The 27,509-nt window shown below is 54.4% G+C and overlaps 1 protein-coding gene across 7 annotated transcripts in view; it reads left to right on the plus strand.

Annotated features, from left to right (window-relative positions):
- The window catches only part of VAV1 (vav guanine nucleotide exchange factor 1), a 59,524-nt gene that overhangs the window by 3,476 nt on the left and 28,539 nt on the right, over positions 1-27,509 (plus strand). For 5 of the 7 annotated variants that reach the window (XM_005312571.5, XM_065576286.1, XM_042852809.2 and 2 more), the window contains 2 exons: positions 812-1,324; positions 19,314-19,430. In XM_005312571.5, the coding sequence (XP_005312628.2) occupies positions 881-1,324; positions 19,314-19,430 (561 nt within the window). In that variant the 5' untranslated portion in view covers positions 812-880. The remainder of the gene's footprint in view (positions 1-811; positions 1,325-19,313; positions 19,431-27,509) is intronic. The other 2 variants (XM_042852808.2, XM_065576285.1) reach the window with 1 other exon arrangement.

Consider the following 27,509-nt stretch of genomic DNA (forward strand, 5'->3'; position numbering starts at 1 on the left):
CTGAGGTGTAAACCCAGAGCTCAGACATCAGCTTTGAGCCCACGGTCCACTCACAAATCTGTCTGTAAGCGCTGCCTCTTCCGCTGCAAAATGTGGAGAAGAGTGACCCCTAGTGGACACTTCGGGCAAACAGGTGGCAGCACAGGGATTTAAATGGAGAAGGTGGGAGGAGGAGATAGGGTTGGAAGCACTGCTAGGAATTTGCAGAAGGGGGGCGGGGGTTAGTGGATGGAGACTGCTCTAGGTTCAGTACAGAAGCTGACCCACCCAGGGCATCTCACTGTAGATACCAGCTTCCCAGCCTGCCCCCTTCCATGATCTCCCTGAAAAAGCAAACCCACCTGTTGCTTCTATTGCTCAGATCACTGGCTGTGTCTCCGCTGCTTGTCACCCCCTCAGCTGTGCTCGATGGGAACTGATTTGCCTTACGAGGGTGAAACACACCGCAGAGAATGGCCACCCACCCTTCTTATGACAGAAACAGGGAGTCACTTCTCTTAAGTCTGGTGGTGACTTCCTAGCTGATCTTTGGCATATCACTCCCTTGCTCTGTGCCTCGGTTTCCCCACCTGTGAAACAGGTATCATACTGACCTGCCTGCCACATGGTGCACGTGTGTGAAAGAGACAGCAAGAGCATACTGCCCAGTCCTATAGAGAAGATAAGGTGTCTACTACTGCCCCAAGCAGAGGAGGTTTTCCTTTAGCTCAGGGGACCAAAGTCTTTGGGAGCAGAGCAGAGCGACCAGGGGTCTAGTCCCGGCTCCCCAAGCTATGTGCGCACAGGAACTAACTGTGTGTTTTTTTCCCAGTAGGTGCTTTTAAAAGGGGCCGGTCTCCTCTGCCAGCACTTCTCCTGCTCACCACAGCAGCTCTCTCCGATGCCCCTGGAGGGAAGGGGCACCCTGCCCTTGCAGCTCCTCCCTGGGGTGCGGGAGGGGGAAGCTCCCAGGCCTGCTCCACCCCAGCCCCCACATGGGCTCCCTTGCTCTGTGGTTTGGTGTTGTCAGTTGCAAAAGAGGAAGCTGTCGCTCTCAGGCATCGGTTTCCCAGACACGAGGAGGAGGCGGAGGCAGCAGAAGCAGTCAGCAGCCGGCCAGCGAGGACGCCCAGTTGGGGAGATGGAGCTGTGGAAGCAATGCGCCAACTGGCTCATCCAGTGCCGGGTGCTGCCCCCCAACCACCGGGTGACCTGGCCCAGCGCCCAGGTGTGCGAACTGGCTCAGGCCCTGCGCGACGGCGTCCTGCTCTGCCAGCTTCTCAACAACCTAATGCCCCACGCCGTCAACCTGCGGGAGATCAACCTGCGGCCCCAGATGTCCCAGGTGGGTGAGCGGGAGAACGGGGGGAGGCATGGGGCCAGCCTGCCAGCGGCGAAGGTGTTCATCTGGGAGCTGAGCTGGAGACCTATGGGATCCGGCTGGCAGTGAAGCGGTTAATGTCCACGGGGAGGGGGAGTTTATGGCATCAAGCTGGTAACTAAGGGGTAAACAGCAAAGGGGGAGGCAAGGCTTATGGGGGCTCACTGGCAGCTAAGGGGTTAATAGCCACCAAAAAAAAGGGGGGAGGGATTGAGACCCAGTTGGCAATGAAAGGGTTAACCTGGAGTCCAGCGGATAGCTAAGGGGTTAACTCGGTGTGTGTGTTTGAGAGAGATGGAGGGGGGGGGGGTTATGGGACCCAGTTGTCAAGCAAGGGATTAACAGTAGCGTGTGTGTCTGGGGGTGGGGAGTTGCTGGGACAGCCGGCAGCCAAATGGTTAACAGCAGGGTGGTGGGTGGTTATGGGCCCCAGTTGACAGCGAAGAGGTGAACACGGAACTGGGGAGTCTTACGTGCGTCCGCACCTGGCAGCTAAGGGGTTAACAGGAAGGTGGGTGGTGGGGGAGGAGGGTGCTTGCAGGCATTTCTGTCTTTGGGGTGGGGAGGAAATGGGATTCAGTGAGGGGGGGAAGCAGGCACTAGCAATGAACCCTTCAGCATCTAAGGGGTTAACAGCGGGGATGGCTCGGGCGGGGCTGAGAGGGCCCTGGGGTGAACCAGGCCCTGATGCCCTGGCACACGGGAGTGCAGCCCCTGGAGCAGGGCCAGGGCACTGGGGCAGCTCCCCTGGGGTTGGGGTGCAGGCAGGAGGGTGAACGATGCTGGGGTGGAGGCTGATGAGGCTTGTTGAGCAGGAGGGTGGAGACTCCGAGTCCCAACCGCAAAGCCCCTGGTGGGGAGACCCGAGCAGGCCCCGGCTCTGTAGAGGACCGACAGTCACAGGAGGGGACAGAGAGAGGGATACTAAGCCGTGGAGCTGTGCCTGGAATTGGGGGGTGCCAGGCTTGGTGGGCCCTGAGCTGGGGCAGTGGGTAGGCCCTTAGTTTTGGGGCTTGGTGTGAGACTCAAAGTGGGCAGAATCGGAGCTTTTCATAACACGCCAATGGCAGCAAGGAAAAGAACCCAGGAGTCCGGACACCCAGCCTTCCCGGTCCAGTCCACTAGACCTCACTACTTTTCCAGCGCTGGGAATAGGACCCAGGAGTCCTGACTCCCAGCCCCCGCCCCCCATTCTAACCCCTAGACCCTGCTCCCCTCCTAGAGCTGGAGACAGGACCCAGACTGGGGTCAGACTGGTGCTTTAATAAGACCATTTCTCAAAGTAAATTTGAGCTTTAGAGCTCCATTAACCACCGGCCGGGTGAGTGTGTGCAGCGTGCATTTGGGGGAGGGGAATTTACGACAGGCCTGGGGAGCCCCGACTCCTGGATCCTCTTCCCAGCTCTGGGAGGGGCGTGGGGTCAAGTGGGTTAGAGCAGGGGAGAATGAGAGTCAGGACTCCTGGGTTCCATCCATGGCTCTGGGAAGGGAGTGGGGTCTAGTAGTTAGATCAGGGGAAGCTGGAAGTCAAGATTCCTGGGTTCCTTTCCCAGCTCTCTCATGGTCCTGCTATTAGAGAGACAAGGTGGGTGAGGTCAGATTGGACCAACTTTGACAACAACCCCGCATACAACAATTGCCCTGCTACGAAAGATGCCGGTGCGAATGGACCTTCAAGCTACGTCTAAACTTAAGTTTTCCCGGCACACCTATCCCAGCCATGCCCTCCTAGTGTGGACTCTAAGACCTGGTTTATAGCTGCACCGGCAAACCCTCCTAGTATAGACACAGCTTAAGGCAAAGCGTGCTTCCATCAGTATCGCTTATATCGTACAACAAAATAAGCGAGATCGGCACAGGCACTTCTAGGCCGCTGTAACTGCAGTTCTAGCAGGGCTTTTGCTGGTATGGGGATGTCACATCCCTAACAACTTTATTATATTGGCAACATTTTTAATGTAGACCTCTCCTAGGAGAGCATTTGCTGGTCTAGCTGATGTTGGTTCTCCGGCCCTCTTCTCCTGGTATAGTCGCAACCCTACAAACTAAAGCTTAGCTAGGCCGCTAAAAACCCACACCCCTAACCGATGCAGCTAGGCTGGTGTTACTTTTAAGTAACCAGGCCCAAGTGTGCGAGATCCGGAAAGTGTGGCCAGGAGGTGAATTAAGCCTCCATGAAATCTGATCTAGGCTCAAGGGAGGGTCAGAAGGGATGGAAAAGCCTGAATCGGGTGTATTGAGATGAGGCAAAAGTCGGGCTTGGTTTCCACCCCTGACACATGCTCTGGGGCTGGGGGTGGGGGAGGGCACTGCTCGGTGCTGGCGGTGGCCTGGGTTGAGGATGGCAGGGCAGAATGGGCCAGCGTTTCTCTCACTGGTAAGACAGTGACTGTCTCTGGAAATGAGTCCTCGGGTGTCTCAGTCATTCCCATGTGATTGCGCGGGGAGACAAAAACAGCAAATCGCTCTGTCTCTTACTCCTCGGAGACTCGAGGAAACAGGGAGGCTAGGGCAGGCTCTGACTTACCCTGGTGTAAATCCAGCATGTCAAGGCATTTACTCCAGTTTTACACCAGATCAAAAGGAAATAGGGTGGTGGTGGGGGGGAGGGGTTGTGTTAGATGAGCCCTTGTCTATGATAACTGAGTTCTTCCTGTGGGCGCCATATCTAGGGTGACAATTATCTTGGAATCCTGCTTGGCAAGAAAGGCCCTGTGCCGTGCGTGGGAATAGGGGAGTCTCCCTTTAAACGGTCGGTGAGTCCTCGAGTGGCGCTCACTGTTCTGTGCGCGAGACGCTGCCAGAAACCAGTCAGAGCAGGAGCGTGTGCGTGGCCAACCCTGGCCTGACTGTGTGTTGCTGAGTCCCAATCGCAGTGTTTACTAACTGGGTTCTACGTGGCGCTGGGACTCAGGACTCCTGGGTTCTATCCCCAGCTCTGGGAGGAAGTCTGGGTGAAGTGATCAGGCACACGGGACTGGGAATCAGGACTCCTGGGTTCTGGGCGGGAAGCAGGGTCTAGGGGTTGGAGCAGGCTGGCTGGGCGCTCTCCTGCGTTCTCTCCATTCCCAGTCGGGGAGGGAAGTGCGGGTGAGTGGCGCGAGGGGTGGGGTGGCTGGGACGTCTATGTTCCATTTCGGACTCTGCCACTGCTTCCCCTCTGTGAAGCTGCTTCCCCTCCTGGCCCTCCATTTCCCCATTTGCGCAGATGGCAGATGTGGAACTGCTTTGGAAAGGTGCTATGTGGCGGTGCCATCCCCAGGTTTCAGGGCTGACTACCGACCGGGGTCAGCAAAAACCACCTGTTCCCTGGTTCTAGTGGACAGGATACCAGATTGGGAGTCAGGACGCCTGGGTTCCACCGACCCGCTTGGGTGACCGTTCTCGCTCTGTGCCTCAGTTTCCTCCCTCTGGGGATGAGGATAAAACTCTTTGAGATTTGTGGATAGGGAGTGCCGTGCGGTCACATCATTAGATGCAGCCTGTGGGCTTCCCTTGCCTCTGAAGAATATCGGAGCAGGAATTTTCCCCTGGGTCAAATTGGCAGGGACGTTGGCGGTTTTATGCCTTTCTGGTGGATCACCTGGTCATGTCTCACCTGCTCTGCCATCACAGGGGCCTCAGTTTCTCCTGGTCTCTCCGTGTGGTACAAAACAATTTAGTCTCTTGAGGGCTGAAACGCTTTGGTCTAACTAGAGTCAGTGGGCTCAGTATATGGGTGGGATATAGAGGCCTGTACTCCACAGGAGAGCAGACGAGGTGATCTAATGATCCCATCTAGCCTTAAACTCTGTGAGACTGGGTTCAAGGGAGTGCTGGTCGACAGGAGTTTGGCCGTCCATATATTCCCTGCCTGTCGCCCAATAGGACTTGGGTCCTGAATAATAATCATCCCTAGCTCTCCCTTTTCATCGGTAGATCTCAAAGGGGGGTTAGCACCAGTATCCCTATTTTACAGGTGGGGAAACTGAGGCACAGAGCTGCCCGAGGTCACCCAGCCGCAGATCTGAGACTAGAACGCAGGTCTGTTGAGTCCCAGTCTAGTGTTCCGCCAGTAGAGTAGGCCCCTAGAAACTGGCCCTGACAAGATGTAAACTTGGCCCGGTGTTTAAAAACAACATCCCCATTGATTGGGGAACATGCTATAAACAGCTCCTGCAGCGTTTAGATAGTCAAATCCCGGGTGAGGTTGCCATGTTACGGGACTGTTCCTAGGGTGACCACAGACTGAACTATGGAGCCAGGATGTCGCAGGCTCTCCCAAGGAGGGGAGCTTTAAGGAAGCGGGTAAGTGAATTATTTTGGTTGACACACAGGTCATTGAACTGGACACCCCAGAGCTCCATGTGACAGTGGCTTGAACTGAAGAGCCAGGCTTCCCTAGCTGCCTCTCAAAATCCCCCTCCCCCTGCGGTTTTACTGCTCCCTCACTTCCCGTCCTTGACTGTTGTGCACTGTTAAGCAGCTGCTGCATCTCACTCCAGAAGTGGCTGCATTTCAGGGGTGGGTGGGTGAGCCCTGCGGTCTGGGACTGTAACAAGCTCGTGTTCTCTGTGGATAAGGGCTGCAGGGACATCAGTGACGCTGTGATTTCTGTAAGCTAAGCATGGCCAGGCCTTGTGGGTCCTTGGATGGTGAACCCCCGAGTGCTGTTGCTGGCAGGTTGCCACCTGACTTCAGGACGGACCCCAATGCACCGTCACCGGGGTGCTTCCCTTTTGGAGACCCCCCAGAGCGCCCCTGGTGGTCGGAACAACCGAGGACTCCGTTGTGATGACTATAAAGAGGATCTCTATGGAGGCTGCTGGACACAGCCCAACCCTGTGGTTCTTTCTTGGCCCCATCCTGGACTCGCAGCCATGGAACACCCGGCTGGCTCTGGTGTGTGCTCCCGCCTGTTCTGAGGCTCTCACCCCTTCTATATTTCGGAGGCGCCTGTCACTGGGGGATTTTGGTCGCTAAAGAGCCCAGGGCGATTTGCTCAAGGGTGTGAACTCTGGTGCTCTACCCGATTTCTAATCTCCGTTATTCCCTTCTGCCGCTCTAAATTACCCCCCTTGCTGTTTTCATTCTCCTTCACTTTCTGGCCGAGGCAGTGTTGCACGTTGCGGCTGGGCAGCTGTTAAGCACCTGTTGCATCCCACCCCAGAGGTGGCTGCATTTCCGTATTGGGTGAGCGATCCCTTGCGCGGTGTTACTGCGTGCCGTTGATCAGCTGCCACATCCCACCCCAGAAGTGGCTGCTTTTCAACACTGGCCGAGCGATCCCTTGCACAGCGTTGCTGTGTCCCATTGGACAGTTGCTGTGTCCCACCCCAGAGGTAGCTGCATTTCAGTACCGGGTGAGCGATGCCTGCTAAGCATCCCCACATGCTGTTGATCAGCTGCCATGTCCTACCCCAGAGGTGGCTGCATTTTAGTGGTGGCAAAGCGATCCTTGTTGAGGTCTCACGGGATGGATGATGCGCTGTGTAAATTAGAGGTGGACCTGAACGTCAATGCAGTCCATGAACCGATATTCAGAGGGCGTTTGGATCCAACCCTAGGCTTGCTAGCTGCTCCATTGGTGAGTGAACGCAGACTTGGTTGAGAGTCTCTGGCCCTTTGGTTGCAGGGGAAGACGGGTGAGGGGGCGGCCAATCAGAGCTTTCCCAGGAGACATGAAACATACCAGCCTCCCTGCACGTGTGTGTGACTCGGGCAGATGCAGAGAGAGCAAAGCTGTTTGTTTCGCTGAAACCCTTCATTCTGCTGGGCTTGCACTCAAGTTCCTTCCTCAGTTCCGCTTGCGGGAGCTGCTCGCTCTCGCTGCTTCTCCCCGGAGCTGCTCCCAAGTTGCCTTGGTGCAATTTTCAAAAGCGCCTACATGACTTAGGTGCTTAAAGTCCCATTTTCAGAAGTAAATTGGGGCCCCAGGAGCCCAAGTGTCATTGAACATCAATGGGACTTTGGCACATAAATAGAGCTGGGTGAAAAATATCGGCTGGGGCCTGGGCAGCGCCTGGCACAATGGAGGCCCTGATCTCGATCGGGGTCTGTGCAGCGCCTGGCACAACGGGGCCCTGATCTCGGTCGGGGTCTGTGCAGCGCCTGGCACAAGGGGGCCCTGATCTCGGTCGGGGTCTGTGCAGCGCCCGGCACAATGGAGGCCCTGATCTCGATTGGGGTCTGTGCAGCGCCTGGCACAACGGGGCCCTGATCTCGGTCGGGGTCTGTGCAGCGCCCGGCACAATGGAGGCCCTGATCTCGATAGGGATCTGTGCAGCGCCTGGCACAACGGGGCCCTGATCTCAGTCAGGGTCTGTGCAGCGCCTGGCACAACGGGGCCCTGATCTCGGTCGGGGTCTGTGCAGCGCCTGGCACAACGGGGCCCTGATCTCGATTGGGGTCTGTGCAGCGCCTGGCACAACGGGGCCCTGATCTCGGTCGGGGTCTGTGCAGCGCCTGGCACAACGGGGCCCTGATCTCGGTCGGGGTCTGTGCAGCGCCTGGCACAACGGGGCCCTGATCTCGGTCGGGGTTTGTGCAGCGCCTGGCACAATGGAGGCCCTGATCTCGGTCGGGGTCTGTGCAGCGCCTGGCACAATGGAGGCCCTGATCTCGGTCGGGGTCTGTGCAGCGCCTGGCACAATGGAGGCCCTGATCTCGGTCGGGGTCTGTGCAGCGCCTGGCACAACGGGGGACCCCAATCTAGGCTGGGGCCTCTGGCTGCTACCGTAATACAGATAATATCCAGAATTGTAATAATTACTGGTGGTCACATTGTGAAAGGAGATTAAACTTCACGGTTTGAGACGATCTCTGAGACCAGGAGGAGACCTAATGTGGGGGGTAGATTATTCCCCATTTGCTGCTGCAGGGTAAAACTGGTGGAACTACCTGCCACAAGAACTAGGGACCATTGCCAAACCTCCCCACCTTCCTCTGAACCATCCGGCACTGACCACTGTCAGGGAAAAGATCTTGGGCTGCAAGGACCGCGGGTCCGAGCCTATCCAGCAATGCCTATGTTCCTAGTAATCTAGTCTGGCATCTTGTCCCCTGCTGCACTGAATCAGAGCAGCGGTCTAGCTAGCCTGGTGTGCTACCCACTGCCATATTATTATTATGTATTATGGTATTGCCTAGCAGCCCCACTCATGGATCGAGACCCCCATGGTGCTAGGTGCTGTACAAACACAGAACAAAAAGTTGGTCCCTGCCTCAACCAGATCTGACCAATGGCCCATCTACTCCGGCATCCTGTCTTGTGGTGCGGTGGGTCACGGCGCGGGGATCATTGCGCCATGACACGGGGTCCAGGGAATAGTTTAAATCCTTCCTGGAGGGATGCGACCGACGAGCAGTGATGGGGAACCGCCCCTCGGCCACTGGACCCCTCTCTGGTGGAGTCCCACAGAAATCCATTCTCCTGCTGGTCCTATTCAACATCTACATGCAGACAACATGGACTTAAGTACCAGCAATACGCAGACGTTGCACAGCTCTGCCTATCCATCACCCTGCGCAGCCACCCTGCCCACCCCTGTGCGGCCCGGGGACGGGACGAGGTCAGCGCCTGGCTGAAGAACAGCTGAAGAGAAGCTGAACCCGAGCAAGACAGAGGTGACGCTGGAGGCCGGAGGGAAGCCCGTTGAGCAGGGCCGGCTCCAGGCACCGGCGAAGGAAGCAGGTGCTTGGGGCGGCCAATAGAAAGGGTCGGCGCTCCGTCCGCTATGGGGGCGGCACGTCTGGGTCTTCGGCGGCAGCTCAATCGGTTTTTTTTTTTCCTTTCTTCGCTGCTTGGGGTGGCAAAAAAGCTGGCTGGCTAGGGGACTCCATTCCGCTGGACGAAGACCTGGCCTCAGTGACTCAGGCCTTCGTCACCAAGCTGCAGCCATGTGATAGACCTGGCATGGAGCCTTGAGTGCGTGGGAAACTCCAGTTCATACTGTACTCTGCAGCACGCCTCCTCAGCAAGGCGGGCTCCCGTGAGCACATCACCCCGCCCGCTGCTCTCAGCGCCAGCTCCCATCGAATAGAGAGGCAATTCACGGGCTCGGTCTTTCTCTTCAAGCTTCTACAGCTCTGGGACGGGGTCTGTGGTGAACATTTCTGCTGCTCAGGCCCCAAGGAAGCGTCCACAGTCAGGGTGAAGCTGGTCTCTGCAGGAGACAGAGCCTCCTTGTCCCAGCCTGTGGAACTACCTGCCACAAGAACTAGGGACCATTGCCAAACCTCCCCTTCCAAGCACCAGACACACTTCTCTGATCGGCCTTCTCCAGTACAAACACAGTGCGGTGCAGGCATCTACCACAGATCCCAGATAGGCCTTCACTGCAGAGATAGCCCAGCCCAACCCCAGTTACTGGTCCACTCCTTGCTGCTGCGCTTGGCCGCGTGCTGCTCGAACACGCCCGGGGATCTCGGCGCGGCACTAAGCTCTGATCCTTGTGGGAGAACTTGCCTGCCCTTGAGGGCACATGGGGGGAAGGGTGGGAAGGCGTTGGAGGACTAGAGTGGTTTTAACCTGCATCCACACTGCAAAGTGCAAGCGGCACCCGGCTCTGACCCGCCGGGCCAGCTGGGCGGGGTTTGTGTGTGGATGGAACCAGAAGAGGGGCTGGGGGTCCGGGCTGCAAAGGCTAACTTTGCAGTGAAGACCTGCCCTTCACCTGGGAACTCGCCTTGCGCTTTGATTCCCTTTGGGGAGCGTGCTCAGAGCCCTGCGGGGGCGTGGAGACCTCAGAGCTCTGGGGTTTCTGAAAGGGCAGCTACAGTCAGAGCAGGTGGTTTCCAGCTAGCACAAGGCCCCCGAGCCACAGAGGAGCCTGTCTCCAGAGCAGCCGCAGAGAGAGGAGATGGGTCTCTGCAGCCCAGACTCAGCCGGGCTAAGGTCAGTCTTCGCGAGGAGAGCGGGACTCTGCACCGAGCACCTGAATCGCTAATAGTGAGGGAGGCAGCATCACGGCGCTGGTGGGACTTACCCCAAGGTTAAACTTGGCCCTGCTGCAACTCCGTTAGCATCCTGCATCAGGGCTGCTCATAGCCCACTGGCCGTCCCAGGGAGGCAGCTGGAGGCCCGGGGGGCTTGATTCTTGGTGATGCTAAGAGCCCTTTAGGCTGCTTCGGGAATGTACAGCCCCGCCCGAGCATCCCCTTCACCCATGTGCGGGACTCCCCACCCGGTGGATCTGGTGGAAGGGGCAGGCTCTGCTCCCACAGGGCGTGGAGCAGTGGCATGGCTAGAGTGCCCCGCGCTGCAGCTGTTCTTTGCTTCCCAGGGGCCATTGAAGTAGAGCAGCCTCGAGGCTGCTCTAACTTGGATCAGAAGCCGGGCAGGGCCCGGACTGTGGGGAGCACAAAGGTAGTTTAAAGGCGCCCCCACCGTTTCTACCCAAGGCAGGGGAATGGGGTAACTGAGCATCAAGCGCGAGGGGTGGGGTCTAAGCTGGTGTCACTGAACCAATGATATAACGGACACCGACGAGCCACGGGCTCAGACTCTGTCTGGATTCACTTGCCGCAAAGTGTGCACTCCAGGCAGCACAGCACCGACTGGGTAGGTCTGATATGGGACATCCCCAGCCCAGGCTGTGCAGATGCAGTCAGAGGAAAACGCCAGCCCCGTTGCGCTCATTGGTTGCTCTCTGCGGTAGCCAATTTCCCCAGCGCGGGGTCGGGGGAGGAGGAAGCCGTTCTGACGGCTCTGCAGAGCTTCCTGTTTCCGGACCAGCCCTCCCCAGCCATAAAGAGATGTGGCTGGCGCAAGGGAGCATGGCCCCTCAGTGGATCTTGCACCACCCAACCAGGCATTGCCAGTCCCGGTGCAGCCTCGCCAGCCCCCATGTGGCCTCGCCCTGTTGCCAGCCCCCAGGCGACGTCGCCAGTCCCCATGCAGCGTCGTCGCCCTGGCTGTGACGTTCCCACGTCCCACGCAACGTCGCCGGCCCCACGTCTTCCAAAAAATACATCCAAAAAAATAATCATGAGATTGGCTTTAAAATCCCGAGTTTTTAAATAATAAAAAAGGTGGGGGTTCTCCTTATGTGCCTTTTAGTGTTTGCGCCCTTTAGGTTTCACAGTTTCAAGCTCCAGATGGTGAGGTCTTTGGGGGCAGGGATCGTGTTTTCGCTCTGTGTATGTACAGCGCCCAGCGCAATGGACTTCTGGGTGATAGCTAAGTAAGGTACTTCGCTGGCCCCCATCACTGTCGGATCTGAGCACTTCCCAGTCTTTAATGTATTTATCCCAACATCCCGTGAGACAGGGCAGTGCTATTATCCTTAGGATACAGATGGGGAAACTGAGGCACAGAGCGATTGCGTGCCCTGCCCACGGTCACCCAGGGAGTCTGGAGCGGAGCTAGGAATTGACCCTGTGTCTCCCAAATCGTACGTTAACGCCTTTGCCCCTGGATGAGCCTTCCTGTCTGGGATACACGGCTGGTGTTTACTGAATTAAAGTTTGCTCCTTCTCCCCTTGAACTATCCCGCGGCCGTGAACTTTCCCAGGCTACAATCCCTCTCGGCGCCTCTGTCCATTAGTGCTCTGTTGAGTTCGGTGGAGTCAAACCAGCCCCTGGTGTCGGGAGTGGATTGGACCGTGTGCTGCGCTGTGGTTATTCCTACACTCCGGGGCCCACAGGGGTCGGACTGGGAGCATGGCTGGGGTACACTGAACTGTGTGTATTCTCTACCACTTAACCACCCCCACCCTGGGCATTCCCCAAGCAGCAGAGCTGGTTCCCGTTACCCCAGGGCTGGCAGTGGCATCTTGTTGCTCCCTTGAGTTGGGCCCGGTTACCCTGAGTTCGGGTCTGGATTCTTTGGCTTGTTCTAGCACCAGGGCCCCAGGCGTTCCCCCAGAGCTGGGCGCATTCCAATCCGGGGTTCTGGGTCTGACGTGCCCCCTCCCCCAGTCTCTCTTTCTCTTTTGAACTCGGGGTCCTTGAAATGTAGCAAGGAGCCGAAAGCGAAACCAGGGGGGCATATTTGCGGCTGATGAGCTCAGTTTGTGGCTGGCTCTGTGGGCTTAGCTGGCCCAGTGACTCCGGGCTGTGAATGAACTCGCTGAGGGGGCCTGTGAAGCTTCCAGTTACTGTAAATGGGGTGATGAGGAGGAGGGAAGGAGGAAGTTTAGAGGAGAGGAGGCAGGCAGGGGAAGGGGGAGGAGAAGGGGTGAGGAAAAGGAAGTAGGGGGAGGGGACGGTATACTGGGGGAAGTGCAGGGGAAAGGAAGAGGAAGGAGCGGGGGAGGGATTCATGGGTGGAGGAGAGAACACAAGTGATTTTAAAGAGCAGAAGTGGCTCGGCTCCTGTGGACCCGCTCCGCCCCCCCGTCGCTGGGGTGGGGGGCCTGCAGCCAGGCGTCCCTGTGAGAGACGGGGTGGAGCTAGGCCTTGCTTCTTGGCCCGAGTGTCCCCATCCCCTCAAACTGGAGACCCCCGCAAAGGTGAGCGCCCGCAAACCTCCTGGGTGTTTAAAATCAGAATTCCCCAATAGGCCAGACCAAACACACGCGCCTTCTACGATCAAGAGCCGGTGGGTACATCTTCACCAAAGATATCGCAGGTCTTTCCCTTGCTCCGGCCCTCAGCCTGGGTCAGGCCCCAGACGGCTAGGACATGGTTCCCTGCAAAAGTTTCCTCCCCCAAATCGGGTTGAAATCTTGAAAAACTTCACAAACCGATAATCCAGGTCTCCCCCGCCCCCCGCAGTTCAAGTCAATGGAAATATTTCAGTTTCAATCATTTTGAAATGTTTCATTTTATTTGATTTATTCCCTTATTTGATTGAAAAGCCATTTTTTTTCAACTCTCATTCGCGTACGTTTTCGAAGAAGAAACCAGAATTTTCCTTGAGAAATTTTTCGTGTCGACCCGGAACCTTTTGACAACTTCAGAACTTTTTGCAACGTTTTTGTTTTTAAAGTCGAAAACCTCTGTCGCCTGTTTTTCTTAGCAGAGATCATGGTCAAAACCAACCCTTTCCCGTGAAAAGTTTCGGGTTTGACTAAGATGTATTTTGTCAGCGAAAAAACGTTCTCCTGAAAAGTTCCCGACCGGCTCTTGTCTCAAGCGATGTTAATATGATGGCCAACATTTTGACTGATACACTGGGGATAGACCTGGAAACCTCCAGAGTCTAAAAAATAAGTTTCTGTAGCCTGAGATAGCTCGTGCTGTAATAGACTCAGATCCTCTGTGGATCAGGGACAGACTAGGATCTGTTATAACACACTGACAAGTGCTACGATTTTGGAAGTTAAGCCTCTTCAGCACCAACACACAACTAGGGCTTCAGTGCTTGTCCCTTTCCTCATCTGAACAACACCAAAACATAAACTTCAACCTAAGCTTTCTCATGAGCGTGACTGTTTCTTTTTATAAAACCTCCTCAGTTCCTAATCTTAATTCTCTCTGGGATGCACATGCCTTTTCATACTCCCAGGTTGGAATTAATAGGACCCATCTGGTCTGGCAGCAAGCGTGAGTCAGCAGAAATAGTGCTGCATTTCTGAGCATGAGCGGTGAGGGTGGTGCAAAGATGATCGTTCCACCTCTCTGGGCAGGGACATGGCATTGGGGTGACTCAGCAAAAGTAGCTCTACCTCTTGGCATTGGGGTGAATTGGCAGAGATATTTCTCAGCATGGTCCTGGCATCGGGGTGTGTCAGCAGAAGTAGCCCCGCATCTCTGTGAAGGGTCTTGGTACTTGACAGCAGGTCATTCAAACCCTTCAATACTCCTGAGCTGGTAATAAAAGGACCCACCTGCTCTGGCTGCCAGGGTGAATCAGGAGAAATAGCTCTACCGCTCCACACAGGGTTCCAAACCTTGATGTCCCTGGGCTGTCCAGCTTTCCTTGTGTGCTTTGAAACATAATGCTTATTTTTTTCCCCCTTTAACAATGCCATACACACACACACATGATTTGTTATGCAAACCTTAAACCTGGACCATTTGCCTAGAACAGCAAAAAGGCTATTTTATGAATCTGTACTGCCAGGATCATTTCTGGAGGCTTTTGTGTCTTTGGGGTAAAGGCCATTCAAAGAGCACCCATAGCGGTGGAGCTGATGTGATGAACCACTGCAGCTGCATAGCTGCAAAGACAGTCCACCAGTAGATCTTCTCTCCTGATCTGCTGACCCTGACAGCTTTCTGCCTGGGCTGCAGGGAGGATGGATGGAGACCTTATCAAAATTCCCAGTCTGGTCTCATGGCAGCCGTGTTGAGGCTTTAAAAAGCCTGTTGCATCGTGGCTGAAATGTAAGATCTGTCCAAGTATGTGTCATAGGTCCCATTCTGCAACAGCCAGCGCGTGACCCTCCGCCTCAGTGGGGATGAACAGCAGAAGCAGGTGTTTGGAGGCGTCGTTGGCCGTGGTGGTCTGGAATCTTTACATCTAGGTCTCCAATTCACTGGCAGAGGGCGAGGGAATGAAATTCATCACCATCGATTTTCAGATGAGGAGGGACCATTAGATCGTCTCGTCTGCTCTCCTGCATGACACCAGGCCATCCACTGGTGACCTGTGTTGAGCTCCTCGTCAAACGGGAGCCGGATTTCCAAAGATCTGGGCTCCCACTTAGGCACCAGAATAGGTGGCCAGGTTTTCAGCCGACCTCAGCTCCAATCTCCGCTGAATCTGGGAGGATGAGCTCCCAGACCATGTGTTGTCCCTTCTGCTCTTTACACAAAACAGACGATGAAGGAACCGTGTGGGCAAAACCAAATCACCTATTGTGTTCACTGCATATATACAAACACGTAAGGCCCAGCTCCGGCCACGCCGCTTGCTCTGGCTGGTTTCTGATGGCTTCTAAAACACGGAACATAATGTGCACCGTCAGAGGGCTCTCTCAGTATTTAAAGGCATACCACCCCTATTCCTGTACCCCACAGGAAAGTGGGCTGCTTCTGGCAAACTTTTGAAGGGGACAGCAATGCAAGGAGACCCGGAAGGTGGAGGATGACTCCCAAGATTATAAGATGGGAAAGCAGGTTCATGAAGCTTTATGAATATTACAGTAACATCTAGAGACGCTGACCAAGATCAGGGCTTCACTGTGGGGGTGTTGTGCACACAGGAGGCAACACCTGCCCCAAAGGGTTGATAGTCTAAAGGTGGGAGGGGAAACTGAGGCACGGCAAGGAGACGCGATTAGAGCTGGGAATGGAACGCATGTTTACTGAGCTTGGTGCCCTACCCACTAGCCCAGACTGCCACTCCAGGTAAGATGGAGCCAGCTTGCTGACAGAGCCGGCGTGGGAGAGAAAGTTGGCAGGAAGGGGACAATTGTGGTTAAAGTGTGAAACGGCCTAACCGCCATGGGAGAGGGCGTGGCCTGGAGAGGGAGACAGGATGCCCGGGGCGGGGCTGGTGCGACACATGTTGTTTAGGGGTTGGGGACACCAGGATAGTGGGGCAGATGATCAAGGAGGTTGCAGTGCCGAAGACTGAGGTCAAGGTGGAGGGTCCCCTGAGGGATTTGAGGTCGGCAAATGGAAGAGGATATGTCCCTTTGCCACTGTCCATTCTTCAAGCGATGGTGCCCTGTTCTGCTTGGTGGTATCCACGTGGGAAGGTTCAACGTAAAACTGGGTAGGAATTTTCAGTTAAGCTTTTTATTTTTTGTCAGAAAAGGCCAGTCGTAACTTTCCATGGGAAAGGATCAGTACTGACAAATTTCTCAGTCGGAAAAAATGTTGGGGGGGGGGGGGAATGGTTTTGAAATTCTCAAAATGCTTCGAAATGGAAAATTCCATTTTTTTTCCAGCTCAAAATGACTTTTGGTTTCAAAATTTAAGATGATTAGAGTTTAAAAAACTTGAATGGAAATGAAACATTTTGAAATCGTCACAAAGAACTGTTTCGATTACCCTGAAGGGATTTTTCAGGAATTTTTGGATGAGACTTTTTTGTCAAAATGCCAATCCCTCGAAAGTTTTTGTGGGAAAGGGTTGGCTTTGACGAATTCCTTGGCTCAACAAAATGTTTGAAAAATGTTTATGTTCTCCAGACGCTTGATTTTGACATTTTCTAGATGATTTTGGTTTCCTGGCTCAAAACACCTTTTTTGTTTTGAAATTTACAAGATGGTGGAAGTTGAAATGAAACATTTTGATCAGCCCGAAGAGAGAAAAAATTTGGAAATTCATTCCTTAACATTGCCAAGATTTTTGACTTTTCACCCGATTCGGCACACGCAAATTGTTTGGAATCTCGATTTTTTTTCACAAGACGGGAAAACCTGTATCCAGCCCGGCTTCGGTTCAGCCTTCAGGCCTTCCAAGAGCAGATCCCCCCTGGGTAGCTTCGACCAGCTACAATGAGGGTCTGAAGCTTAGCTGTTTCAGCAGCACCACGTGGGTTTTGCATTCAGAGCATGCGCAGGCCAGGAGTCTGAGCCATCTCTTCTGGGAGCAACTAGAAGACACAAATCTTAGGCCAGTTTTGAATGTCTCCCGGGTTGCATCTAACCACTGAGACCTCACAGTGCTTTGAAGACACATCTCAGTCTATTTCAGTGGTGGTGAATAAAACAGGGCTCAGACTTGGGCCTTATCTATGGTGGGATATTAAGTAGGGTTACCATATTTCAGCAAGAAAAAAAGAGGACGGGAGGAGCCCCGCCCTAGCCCCGCCCCTGCCCCTCCCACTTCCCGCCCCCCCAGAACCCCCAACCCTCCCCCCGTTCCTTGTCCCCTGACTGCCCCCTCCTGGGACCCCTGCCCCTAACTGCCCCCCAGGACTCCACTCCCTATCTAAGCCTCCCTGCCTCTTGTCCCCTGACTGCCCCAACCCTTATCCACACCCCCACCCCCAGACAGACCCCTGGGACTCCCACGCCCCATCCAACCACTCCCCACCCCCTGACAGCCCCCCCCAGAACTCCCAACCCATCTAAACCCCTCTGCTCCCTGTCCCCTGACTGCTCCGATCCATCTCCCCACCCCTGCCACCTGACAGCCCCCCGCAGAACTCCCAAACACTCCCCCCCTGCTCCTTGTCCCCTGACTGCCCCCTCCTGGGACCCCTGCTCCTAACTGCCCTCCAGAACCCCACCCCCTACCTAAGACTCCCTGTTCCTTGTCCCCTAACTGCCCCCTCCTAAGACCCCCCCCAACTGCCCCCCAGGACCCTACCCCCTACCTGTACCCTGACTGCCCAAAACTTTCTCCACTCCCCCCAAAAAGCCCCCCCCGTTTCTTGACCTCCACCTCCAGAACCTTCCTGCCCCCTGGCCCCCTGGCCCCCTTACCCTGCTGCTCAGAATAGAGTGTTGGGCTCTGTGCAGCCGAGCCGGACACGTGGCTGAGCTCCCCAGCACAACAAAACCTGGTCCCTGGCCCTGCACAACAAAACCCGGTCTGGCCCTGCACAGTGCTGCCGGACTGGGCTGCAAGGGAGCTGCTGGCTCAGAATGCAGGGCGGATCCGGCTCCTCTACAGCTGCTCCGGAGTCCAGCCCGGGACTTCCCTGCAGCCCTCCCAGCCACTCGCTCTGCTAATCCCGGACATTGTGAGTGCTTTACAAATTCCCCCCGGACGCTATTTTTAGCACACAAAAGGAGGACATGTCCGGGGAAATCCGGACGAATGGTAACCCTATATTAAGCCACCGGTGTAGCTACACTGGCGCAGCACAGAGAGGCCTTAAAACGGGTGGAAACAGCCCCCCTGAGAATCTCCCCACAGAGGGGACCAGTGAGGATGAGTTTGACCCCAGTGGCCAGGCAGGGCCTCAGAATGCAGGGATTGGGAAGGGGTTGATAGCCCCCCTAGCCTTTTCGCTGCCCCCAGGCAGTCCCCGAGGCACAGCTTCTGAAAGGTATTTTGCCACCCAATTCCTATTGATTTCAGGGAAAGTTTGGAGCTCAAATACCTCTGATGGTCTGGGCTCAAGTCTCTGGGAATGAGGATGTTTCTCCTAGAAGATCTGCTCTAGGAATTACTCTGGGGAAGTTTTATGACCTGTTTTATACAGGACGCCAGATGAATTCCTCCATCGAACTAGTGCCGTCGACATTAGGAGTTAGGTCAGCTTAACTATGCCATTCAGGGGGGTGGATTTTTAACACCCCTGCGCTACGTAGCTGGGTCGACCTAAGCGTTTAGTGTAGACCAGGCCATAGGCTTAGAGTTAGTGAAAATAAAGCCTTATATTTATTACAACTAAGAACACTAAATCTAATCCAACATGGAGCTGGAAGCATTAAAGAAACAGGTTTATGCACAGAAACGGCTCATCTCACCTTATCTGTGTCACTCTGTCTTAAGCTGCTTCTTCATTTGCAAATATTGTGCCATGACCTGGCTGTGTCCAGTGTCATCTCCCAGCACCAACCTTTGCTGCTTGGGTGGCTGGAACGGCTTTTGGGGTCCCGCACCTTCTCTGCGGCATCCCACCCCTCCGGAGCCCACCACCCTCTATCTATGTGGGAAGTTGCTGGGACTCGGGAAGCCAAGCTGAACTCTCTTCAGCCTTGTAGGTTTCCTTCCTCAGAGCTCCACTGACCCTTCTTAAGCCAGGCAAGTCTAGCCAGACTTTCTGTCTGACCCTCCGACTTCCTGTCTCCTGGGACTGCCCTGTCACCATTCCCAGATCCCCCTCTCTTGAGATCTGCTCTCCCCCTGACAAACCCCGCGCAGAGGCTGCCAAGACAGGGACTGAACCAAGGGATCAAGCGGATGAGGGGCTGGCCCATAGCAGGCTATTGTCCTGGGGATTGAATGGTGGGATACGATGCTTTACTGGTGGCCACCAGTCCCAGCACAGAGGAGGCACTGGTGAGGAAAAGGCCTGCCGCCCCTAATTTATTATCATGCATATGTAACGCAGCCGCCCCTGGGCCCCCCGTCAGGGATCAGGGCCCTGTGGGGCTACCACAGACACGTGGCCATAAAAGGGAAGTCCTTGTCCCAGTGAGCTCGCAGATTAAGCATCAACTCCTGTTTCCTTTTCAGTTCCTGTGTCTCAAGAACATCCGCACCTTCCTCTCCACCTGCTGCGATAAGTTCGGCCTGCGCAAGAATGAACTCTTTGAAGTCTTCGATCTCTTCGACGTGCGGGATTTCGGGAAGGTCAGCCTTTGATTGGTCGGATTATTGATTGGTTTCTATTTGGTGCCTGTCATTGTGGCATCTGGGCAACTCACGGTCTTTCATACATTTTTTCTCACAACCGCACTGCATGGTAGGGAAGTGCTAATATCCTCATGTTAAGGTGGGGGAAACGGAGGCACAGGGCGGCTAAATGACTTGTCCATGGTTCCCCCAGGGAGTCGGTGGCAGAGCAGGGAATGGCTCCCCAATCTTGTTCTCGACTCTGAGATGGTGTGTGGGGAAATCAAGGCTCAAAGAGGGGAAGTGTCTTGACGAAGGGCCGCACAGGGCATCAGCCGTAAAGCCAAGAATCCTTGCACCTAGTGTCCCTCTCTAACCACTAAACCACACTCACTCTCAGAGCTGGTGATGAACCCACAAGACCTGGCTCCCAGTGCCGCCCCCCCCCCCCCAACCACTAGACACCACTCCCTTCCCAGAGCTGGCAATAGAACCCAGGAGTCCTGACTCCCAGCCTCCCTGCTCTAACCACTAGACCCCACTGCCCTCCCCTCCCAGATCTGGAGAAAGAACTCAAGAGCCCTGGCTCCCTGCTCCGAACACTAGCCCCCACCCCTCTCCGAGAGCTGTAGATAGAACCCAGGAGTCCTGACTCCCATCCGCTCCACGCCTTGCTCTAACTGCTGTTTAGACAGTGTATGGTATAACCATTGCCCATATCCGAATATAGGGGCACTTTGTGTGTTTAGCGTGCCATAGTGAGACCCAGTGCCCCATTCTTGCCTCTCCCCCATCCACCCACACCAGAGAAATGGAACCTGGTTTTGGTTTTTTCAGTTTCTTTTTACACCTGAGGTTTCTCAAATAGTTTCAGAAAGAGTCAGACTCCTCCCAAACCCAGCTCCCCTGCCCCCTAACCCCAGCCTCAATGAGTCACCGCTAGCACTTAGCAGGTGCCGTAATGAGTGGTTAAATAGCGTGGCTTGAGAAGCCGTGAACCGATTTGGGGAAAAATATCAAGAGGGATCGAAACAGACCCATTTGCACAAAAATATTTGTGATTTTTTGGGGGGTGACTTTGTGTGTGTGAAAATGTTGGTGGAAACTTTAGTGACCAATTGTGCGACAGTGCTGAAAATTGTCACGAAAATATTAGTGAAGGTTTTCTTGAAAACTTTAGTGGTTTTTATGTATGAAAACATTAGTGAACTTTTGGGTGGCGATACTGGTGGAAAATTGCGTGGCAATATTAGTGAAAATATTCAGGACACTTTTAGTTATTTTTTTTGGGGGGAGAGGGGGAGATTTGGGAAAATGCACAAAGATTTTGGGGAAAATATTCATGAAAATCTTCAAGAAATATTAGTGAGTTAGGGGGACAATATTTGCAAAAAAACAAAAAAAAAGTGAAAATATTGATGAATTTGGGGGTGAACATTTTTACCAAAATTGTTATTGACATTTTTTTTTTCAAAATGATTGTCCAACTTTTTATTGAACTTTTCCCCTTTTCTGAAAAAATACATATTAAAATGATAAACAAAAGATCTGGAATCCCCCCCCCCCAAATGGAGTATTATTATTGTTTTTAAATCTCGTGATGGTGACTGTTCTGGAGCCTGGTTCCCGATTTTTGAAGGCTTGGGGCTGGCCATACTGAATTTATCATTGCAGCCAAGGCCATTGCAAGCCTGGGACATTCAAGGAGTCTTCAAGGAGAGCCGCTGGCCTCCCAGAGCAGTACGATCTAGTGGCTAGAGCAGTGGACTAACCCTCACGAGATGTGGGTTCTATTCCTGACTCTGCTATTGTGAGACCGTGAAGATGCTACAATTGCTCTTGCATCTGAAGAAGTGAGGTTCTTACCCACGAAAACTTATGCTCCCAATACTTCTGTTAGTCTTAAAGGTGCCACAGGACCCTCTGTTGCTTTTTACAATTGCTCTGTGCCTCAGTTTCCCCAACTAAAAAATGGAGTTAATGGCTCACAGTTGTAAAGTGCTTTGAGTACGTATTTGTTGGACAATAAATCTGCTCCCTTTAGGGTAGGGGTTCTCACAACAATTGTTTGGTGGCATCAGAGTGTGACCACCAACTCTCACTGGTGGCTGCACTGACACTTTTTCCCTAAAATACTTAATTAACTTTAGGAAAAACAATTCAATATGGACACAGTCACATCCAGATCACTGTCATTTATATTTGTAGGGGTTTTTGGCAGACTCAATAGCAAAAATAATGCTGCCTCCCGCTTTGGCCCCTCATCCAGGGCTTAATGGGTCCTGGGGCTTGCTGTGAAAAGTGATCCTTGTATATTTGTTAATATCACCGCACACTTAGTAGCCACCGGGGAGGCTATGGAAAGTGGTAAGTGATATTAACAAACATACAACTGTCACTTTTCACAGATAGCTAGTCAGTCTGCTGTGAAAAGTGATACTTGCATGTTTGTTAATATCACTTTTCTCAGCAAGCCGCAGGACCCATTAAGCTCTGCATGGGGAGGGGGGATTGAAAGGGGAGGCAGTGGGGGCCTGGGGCAATGAGGGGGATGGATGCGAAGCCAGGAAGGCAGCCGGGTCCGGGGGAGGTGGGGGGGGAAGGGATGATGAGCCCCACTGTCGTGTGACCAGAGCCTGGAGCTGGGTGCTGGAGCCCAGGGGTGTGTAGCTGGAGTCAGGAGTCAGCGCCCGCCGCTGCGTGGCTGGAGCCAGCGCTCACTGCTGCATGGCCAGGGCCAGGGGTTAGCAGCACCCGGAGCCAGCTCCCACCACCGCGTGGCCAGAGCCCTGGAACAGAGCTGTGGGTCGGCGCCTAGGGCAAGGGATCAGCGCCAGGGGCTGGGGCCACATGGCTGGAGCTGTGGGTTGGCATCTGCTGCCGTGCAGCTGGGGAAGGGGATCAGTGCCAGGGGCTAGGGCCGCGTGGCGGGAGCCCGGGTCCAGCGCCCACCACTGCACCAGCGGAAGTGTCTGGAGCCAGGGGTCAGCACCTGCTGCCCTGTGCCCAGAGCCCCACAGTTGGAGGCCAGTGCTGTGCGGTTGGGGCTGGGGGTCGGTGCCTGTGGCCAGCGCCTGCCACTGTGTGGCTGGAGTCTGGGACTGGAACCAGGGGCCAGCGCCTGCTGCCACCCGGCTGAAACCAGGGGCCGGAGGCTGAAGCCCTGCAACTGGAGGCCAGGGCCGCGTGGCCAGAGCCGGGGGGCTCAGTACCCGCTGCCCTGCGGTCGGAGCCCGGGGCCGCATTGATCCTGGAGTCCCACCGCTGGAGCCTGACCCCCAACCCCCTCCCCGCAACGTGGATAAGAACTCACCTTACTCCTGCAGTGTTGTGCCCCACCTCTCTCCAGAGGCCGTGCAGGGCAGCGCATCCAAGAGCAACAAAGGGGGGGAGCGTGATGCTTTGCCCCCCGCTCCCCGCCCAGGAGAGTGTCATGGCTGCACGTAAAGCTGCTGGTGGCCACATGCGGCCATGGTGGCCACATTTGAGAAACGTTGCTTTAGGGAGTGTCCACCTTTCTCCAAGAAGAGCTGACTTGCTAGCCCTCCTGACCCCACTGGGTATGTCTACACTGCACATGAAGGCCAGGTCTGTGGGACCCAGGCTCATGGACTCAGTGTTTCCCAGCTTGACTGTCCACACTGCATGGTAAGCCAGTTGCTGGACCCGGCTCGCACTGCACGACGCTGGCTTTCCGACTTGGATCTGTGGCTTGAGCTGCGTCCATATTGTAAAATGACAGGGCTTGGACCCAAGTCACTGCAGGGTTCTGACCCCCTAAAAGGGGTCTAGGTGCAGAGTGCTTGCTGACCCGAATCAGACTGATCTGTGTGTAGACGAAAGGGGGGCTTGGGCTCAAACCTGAATCAGAGCCCAGGCTTGGGGTACGTCTACACTGCGATTATAAAACCCAGGGCAGCAAGGCTCAGAGCCTGGCCCAGCTGACTCGGGCTGCGGGGCTAGAAACAGCAGTGTAGACACTCAAGCTGGACCCTGGGCTCGGAGACCCACCCCTAACCCGAGCTCAAACATCTACCCTGCAATTTGACAGCCCTGCAATCCCAAGTCAGCTGACCTGGGCCAGCCACGGCCGTGCCATGGGTCTTTGACTGCAGTGTAGACATACCAGAATGTACAGTGTAGACAACATACAGATGCAGAAGAAAAATACCGTCTATTAAAGGGCTCTTTAATCAAATGAAGAAAGGGTCAGCAAGAACCAGCGGCTAGAAGGGAAAAGCCAGACTCATTCAAATGAGAAACAAGGCACCAATTTTAAACCGTGTGTGTGGGGTCATCATTGACAGAAACTCCCCAGGGAAGTGGTGGATTCTCCATCTCTTGAGGTTTTCAGATACAGCCTTTCTGGAAGATGTTTTAGCCAAACGCAAGTGGTTGGGCTCAAGATGGGAGGTGACGGGGGGAAATTCTCCAGCCTGAGCTCTACGGGAGCTTCGATTTGATGCTCGAATGGTCTCGTCTAGCCCCAAAATCTGTGGATCTGCGAAGGCCGCGTTCTCACTGCACGCAAGACGCGCCTGCTGTGTCTCTGGCTTTGCAGCCCGTGTGTGGTTTTTCTTTTAGATCTCGCATCCTGTCGAGGTTGGGCCGCTCGCTCAGTTTCTGTTCTGCTGGGGCGTGGAAGAGGAGCTGGGGCCGGCAGCTTTCTCTGGCTTTCACAGAGCTGAATGGTTGGGTGCGTGTGTCATGTACTGGCCGTGTACTGTGATGCCGCTGCACGTCATGGGGGACGGGGGCTTCACGGTGACAGGGGTGGAGGCGCAAAGTTAGACCCCTGGTGCTTCAGATCTGAGACTCGGGGATGGGATGGTGCAGTGGTTAGAGCACTTACTGACCAGCTGGGTGCAAGGCCCTGCTTTGCTACAGGCTTCCAGCGTGGCCTTGGGCAGATCTCCCTGCGCATCTGCTCTCCTAGCTATCAGATGGGGATCAAAGTACTGCCTTATCTCCCAGGATTTAATACAGATTAAAGAGAGTCAGGTGCGCTCAGATATTGTGATATTTGGGGCCATAAAAGTCTGATAGTATGAGGCAGTGTGGTCTAGTGGTTAGACCACTGAACTGGGAGACGTGTGTTCTAGCGCTAGCTTTGCCGGTGACTGTGGGCAAATCATGCTGCCGCCCCGTGCCTCAGTTTTCCCCTCTGTAAAATGGGGATAACAAACCTCGCTTCCTTTGCAAAGTGCTTTGAGCTGAAAAGCGCTAGAGGATACTATTATTGCCATAGGTCATCCTCTGGCTCTGACACCTGCGAAGCGGCAGAAACGCCATTTGCTGTTGGCAGTATAGGGCCTATGATGACACACACACAGTTGACCCAGTTCTGATTCCATCCAGGAGGGGGCTGGGGTGCTCAGAGTGTGTTACGTGTCCCCCGTTCTGTGCCTGAGCCACAGAGACGGTGGGTTGGTTAGAGCTGCAATGAAGCCGCTTCTGTAGCGGAAGCTGGAGAGACTCATGCTGAAAGATGTGGGGATCCCCGGGTTCAGTGTCCCCTGGGCTGTCCACTCAGCAAGCTGTCTTTTATTTGCCTGGCATTTCCAACTATTGATGGAGGGTCTCCTTACCTATGTGCCACAGTCTAGCATTTGTTAGTTAGTTTTGATGAATAGCTGCTTCTGGGTTCTCTCCCCAGCTTTGAGAGGGGAGTGCAGTGTTTAGAACAGGGCAGGCTAGGAGCCAGGACTCCTGGGTTCTAAATCCAGTTCTGGGAGGGGAGTGGCCTCAAGTGGTTAGAGCAGGGGGCCTGGGAGTCTGGGTTCTATTTCCATTTTTGCCACTGACTCACCACACGACTTTAAGCACGTCGCTTCCCCGCCCCCACCTCCCGTGCCTCAGTTTCCCCCTTTAGACTATGGAGAATTGCCTCTTTGGGATGGAGGATGCCCAGGTCAGCATGTGAGAAATCGCCAGTTGCAATCCCATACTTGACGTTTGAACTGTCCTGTAATTTCCTTTCTCCGGGGATCTCACCTCTGCCACTGGCCTGCTGGATGGCGTTGGGCAAGTCACTGCCTCACCTCCGTGCCTCAGTTTCCCCACCTGTACAGTCGGGATAGTGCTACGGATTCCTTTGAAAAGGGCTTTGAGATCTACAGATGAAAAGTGCTCCAGGAGAACTAGCTGTTACTATTATAGCCCGGGCTCGGTTTGCTCCATTTTGAGACCTCGGCGACAGTGGAGCTGGCTGCGTATCTGTAAGGAGACGTGTAGAGAGGAGATTAGAATCTGGTGGGAGTGAGTTTGCTGGGTCTCAGCCCAGATCCTAGCAGGCCGCATCCCAAACCCTCGCAATTGGCACTGATCTTGCCCCACCCCACGCTGGCAGCCAAAGAAGAGAGGTGAAGCCTGGCCTGGGCTCTCTCTCCCATGCATGCTGAGAACCGCTGATGCTCCACATTCCCGTACTACAACGATGCTGAGGACGGAGCAGTGCTGAGGAGACCGGGGTTAGGTTCCTTGCTCTGCCACAGCTTCTCTGTGTGACCTTGGGCAAATCTCTGTGCCTCAGTTCCCATCTGTACAATGGACACAACAGCCCTGCTCTGCCATCCAGGGGGTGTTGTGAGAGTAAATGCAGTAAAGGTTGTGAGGTGCTCGGACATGACACTGGTGAGGGTCAGATAAGCACCTAGGGAAGAGAGTTACTAGTTTACCGGGCTTTGGGGAAATGAAATAGGAACTGCCAGACTGAAAAAGTTCTTTGGGGGCAGGACTGTCTCTTTGTTCTATGTTTGTACAGCACCTAGCACAATTAGCACCTGATCTATGACTGGGGCTTCTAGCACTACCGTAATACACCTAATAAATAATGTCCAGTGTCTAGCACAATGGGGTCCTAGGCCAAGATTGAGGCTCCTAGGAGCTACCGTAATACTCCTAATAAATAACAATAACGGTCAGTCTCAGAGTCCATCTAGTCCCATATTCTGCCTCAGACAGTGGCCAGCACTACATGCTGTAGAGGCTCAGGTGGGATAATCTCCCCTCAGGAAAATCTTCTCTTCATCCCTAATAGTGAGGGGTTGTTTTGTGCCCTGATGAGTTTCTCTCTCTTCCAAAACATTTAACATTTGCTGGTCTAACTCTGGATCTCCTTGTTGTCCAGGTAAACGGCCAATTCTCCTTTGAATCTTGGCAAATTCTTGGCCATGGCAGTGTCCTGTGGCAAGGAGTTCCACCGGCTAATCACCCATCATGTGGAAAAAGCATTTCCTTTGCCACTGTTCAATTTCATTCAAAGGGGCCACTTGTGCTGGTAGCCCAACAGGGCAACTAAACGCTCCCCCTCTGTTTTCTCTAGTTGTCAGACTTGATCACAATGTCCCTTCTGGTTTTTATAATCTATGAATCACTTATTCTGTATCCGTATATTTGCCTCCTGTTGGCTTCAATCTCTCTTCATAGGAAAGTTCTTCCAGGCTCTTCATCATTCCCGTCGCCCGTCCCTGAAGCCCCCCCATCCATGCACTAGGACTCATGGTCACGGCTAGTACATCAACCTCCCCGCTGCTGCCTCTCAGTGACTTGTGTGACAGTGACACCCTCCCCGGAGCCTCCTCCCATGAACCCTGCTGAAATGGGAAAAGGGAAAAGCTCTCCCCGCACACCCCAGAATGTGTCAAATAGTCTTGGCCAAGAAGGAAGTGGAGAGTTTTGTGCTTCCTCCCAGACAGGCCAGTCTGAGGTGACATAACCTGCACCACAGATCAAATGTCCCAAGATATCACACAGAGCCTATCTCGGATCATCCCTGCCCTGCCCCCTTTAAGAGGCTTTAAGATGCCTGTGGACCACTGAGTGCCCAATAACCCCCCACTCCCCTGCTCCCTGGCCCCCTTTTAGCCTTGACTGGAGTAGGGTGCCACCTTTCTAATGGCTGGTAACCGGACCCCCGAGCCCCTGCCTCTTTCCGCAACCCCCCTGCTCCACCTCTCCCCTCCCCACGATCAAAAAGCAGGACTTCAGGGCTTGTCAAATGACACACCAGCTGAAACCTGGACTGTCTGGTTGGCAGCCCTCGATTGGAGTCACTTGGGGCTTTGGCTTATGAGGCAGCCATCTTGGAGAGTCATC

This window comes from Chrysemys picta, chromosome 22 (assembly GCF_011386835.1).
Source record: "Chrysemys picta bellii isolate R12L10 chromosome 22, ASM1138683v2, whole genome shotgun sequence".
Classification (NCBI taxonomy): Eukaryota; Metazoa; Chordata; order Testudines; family Emydidae; genus Chrysemys; species Chrysemys picta.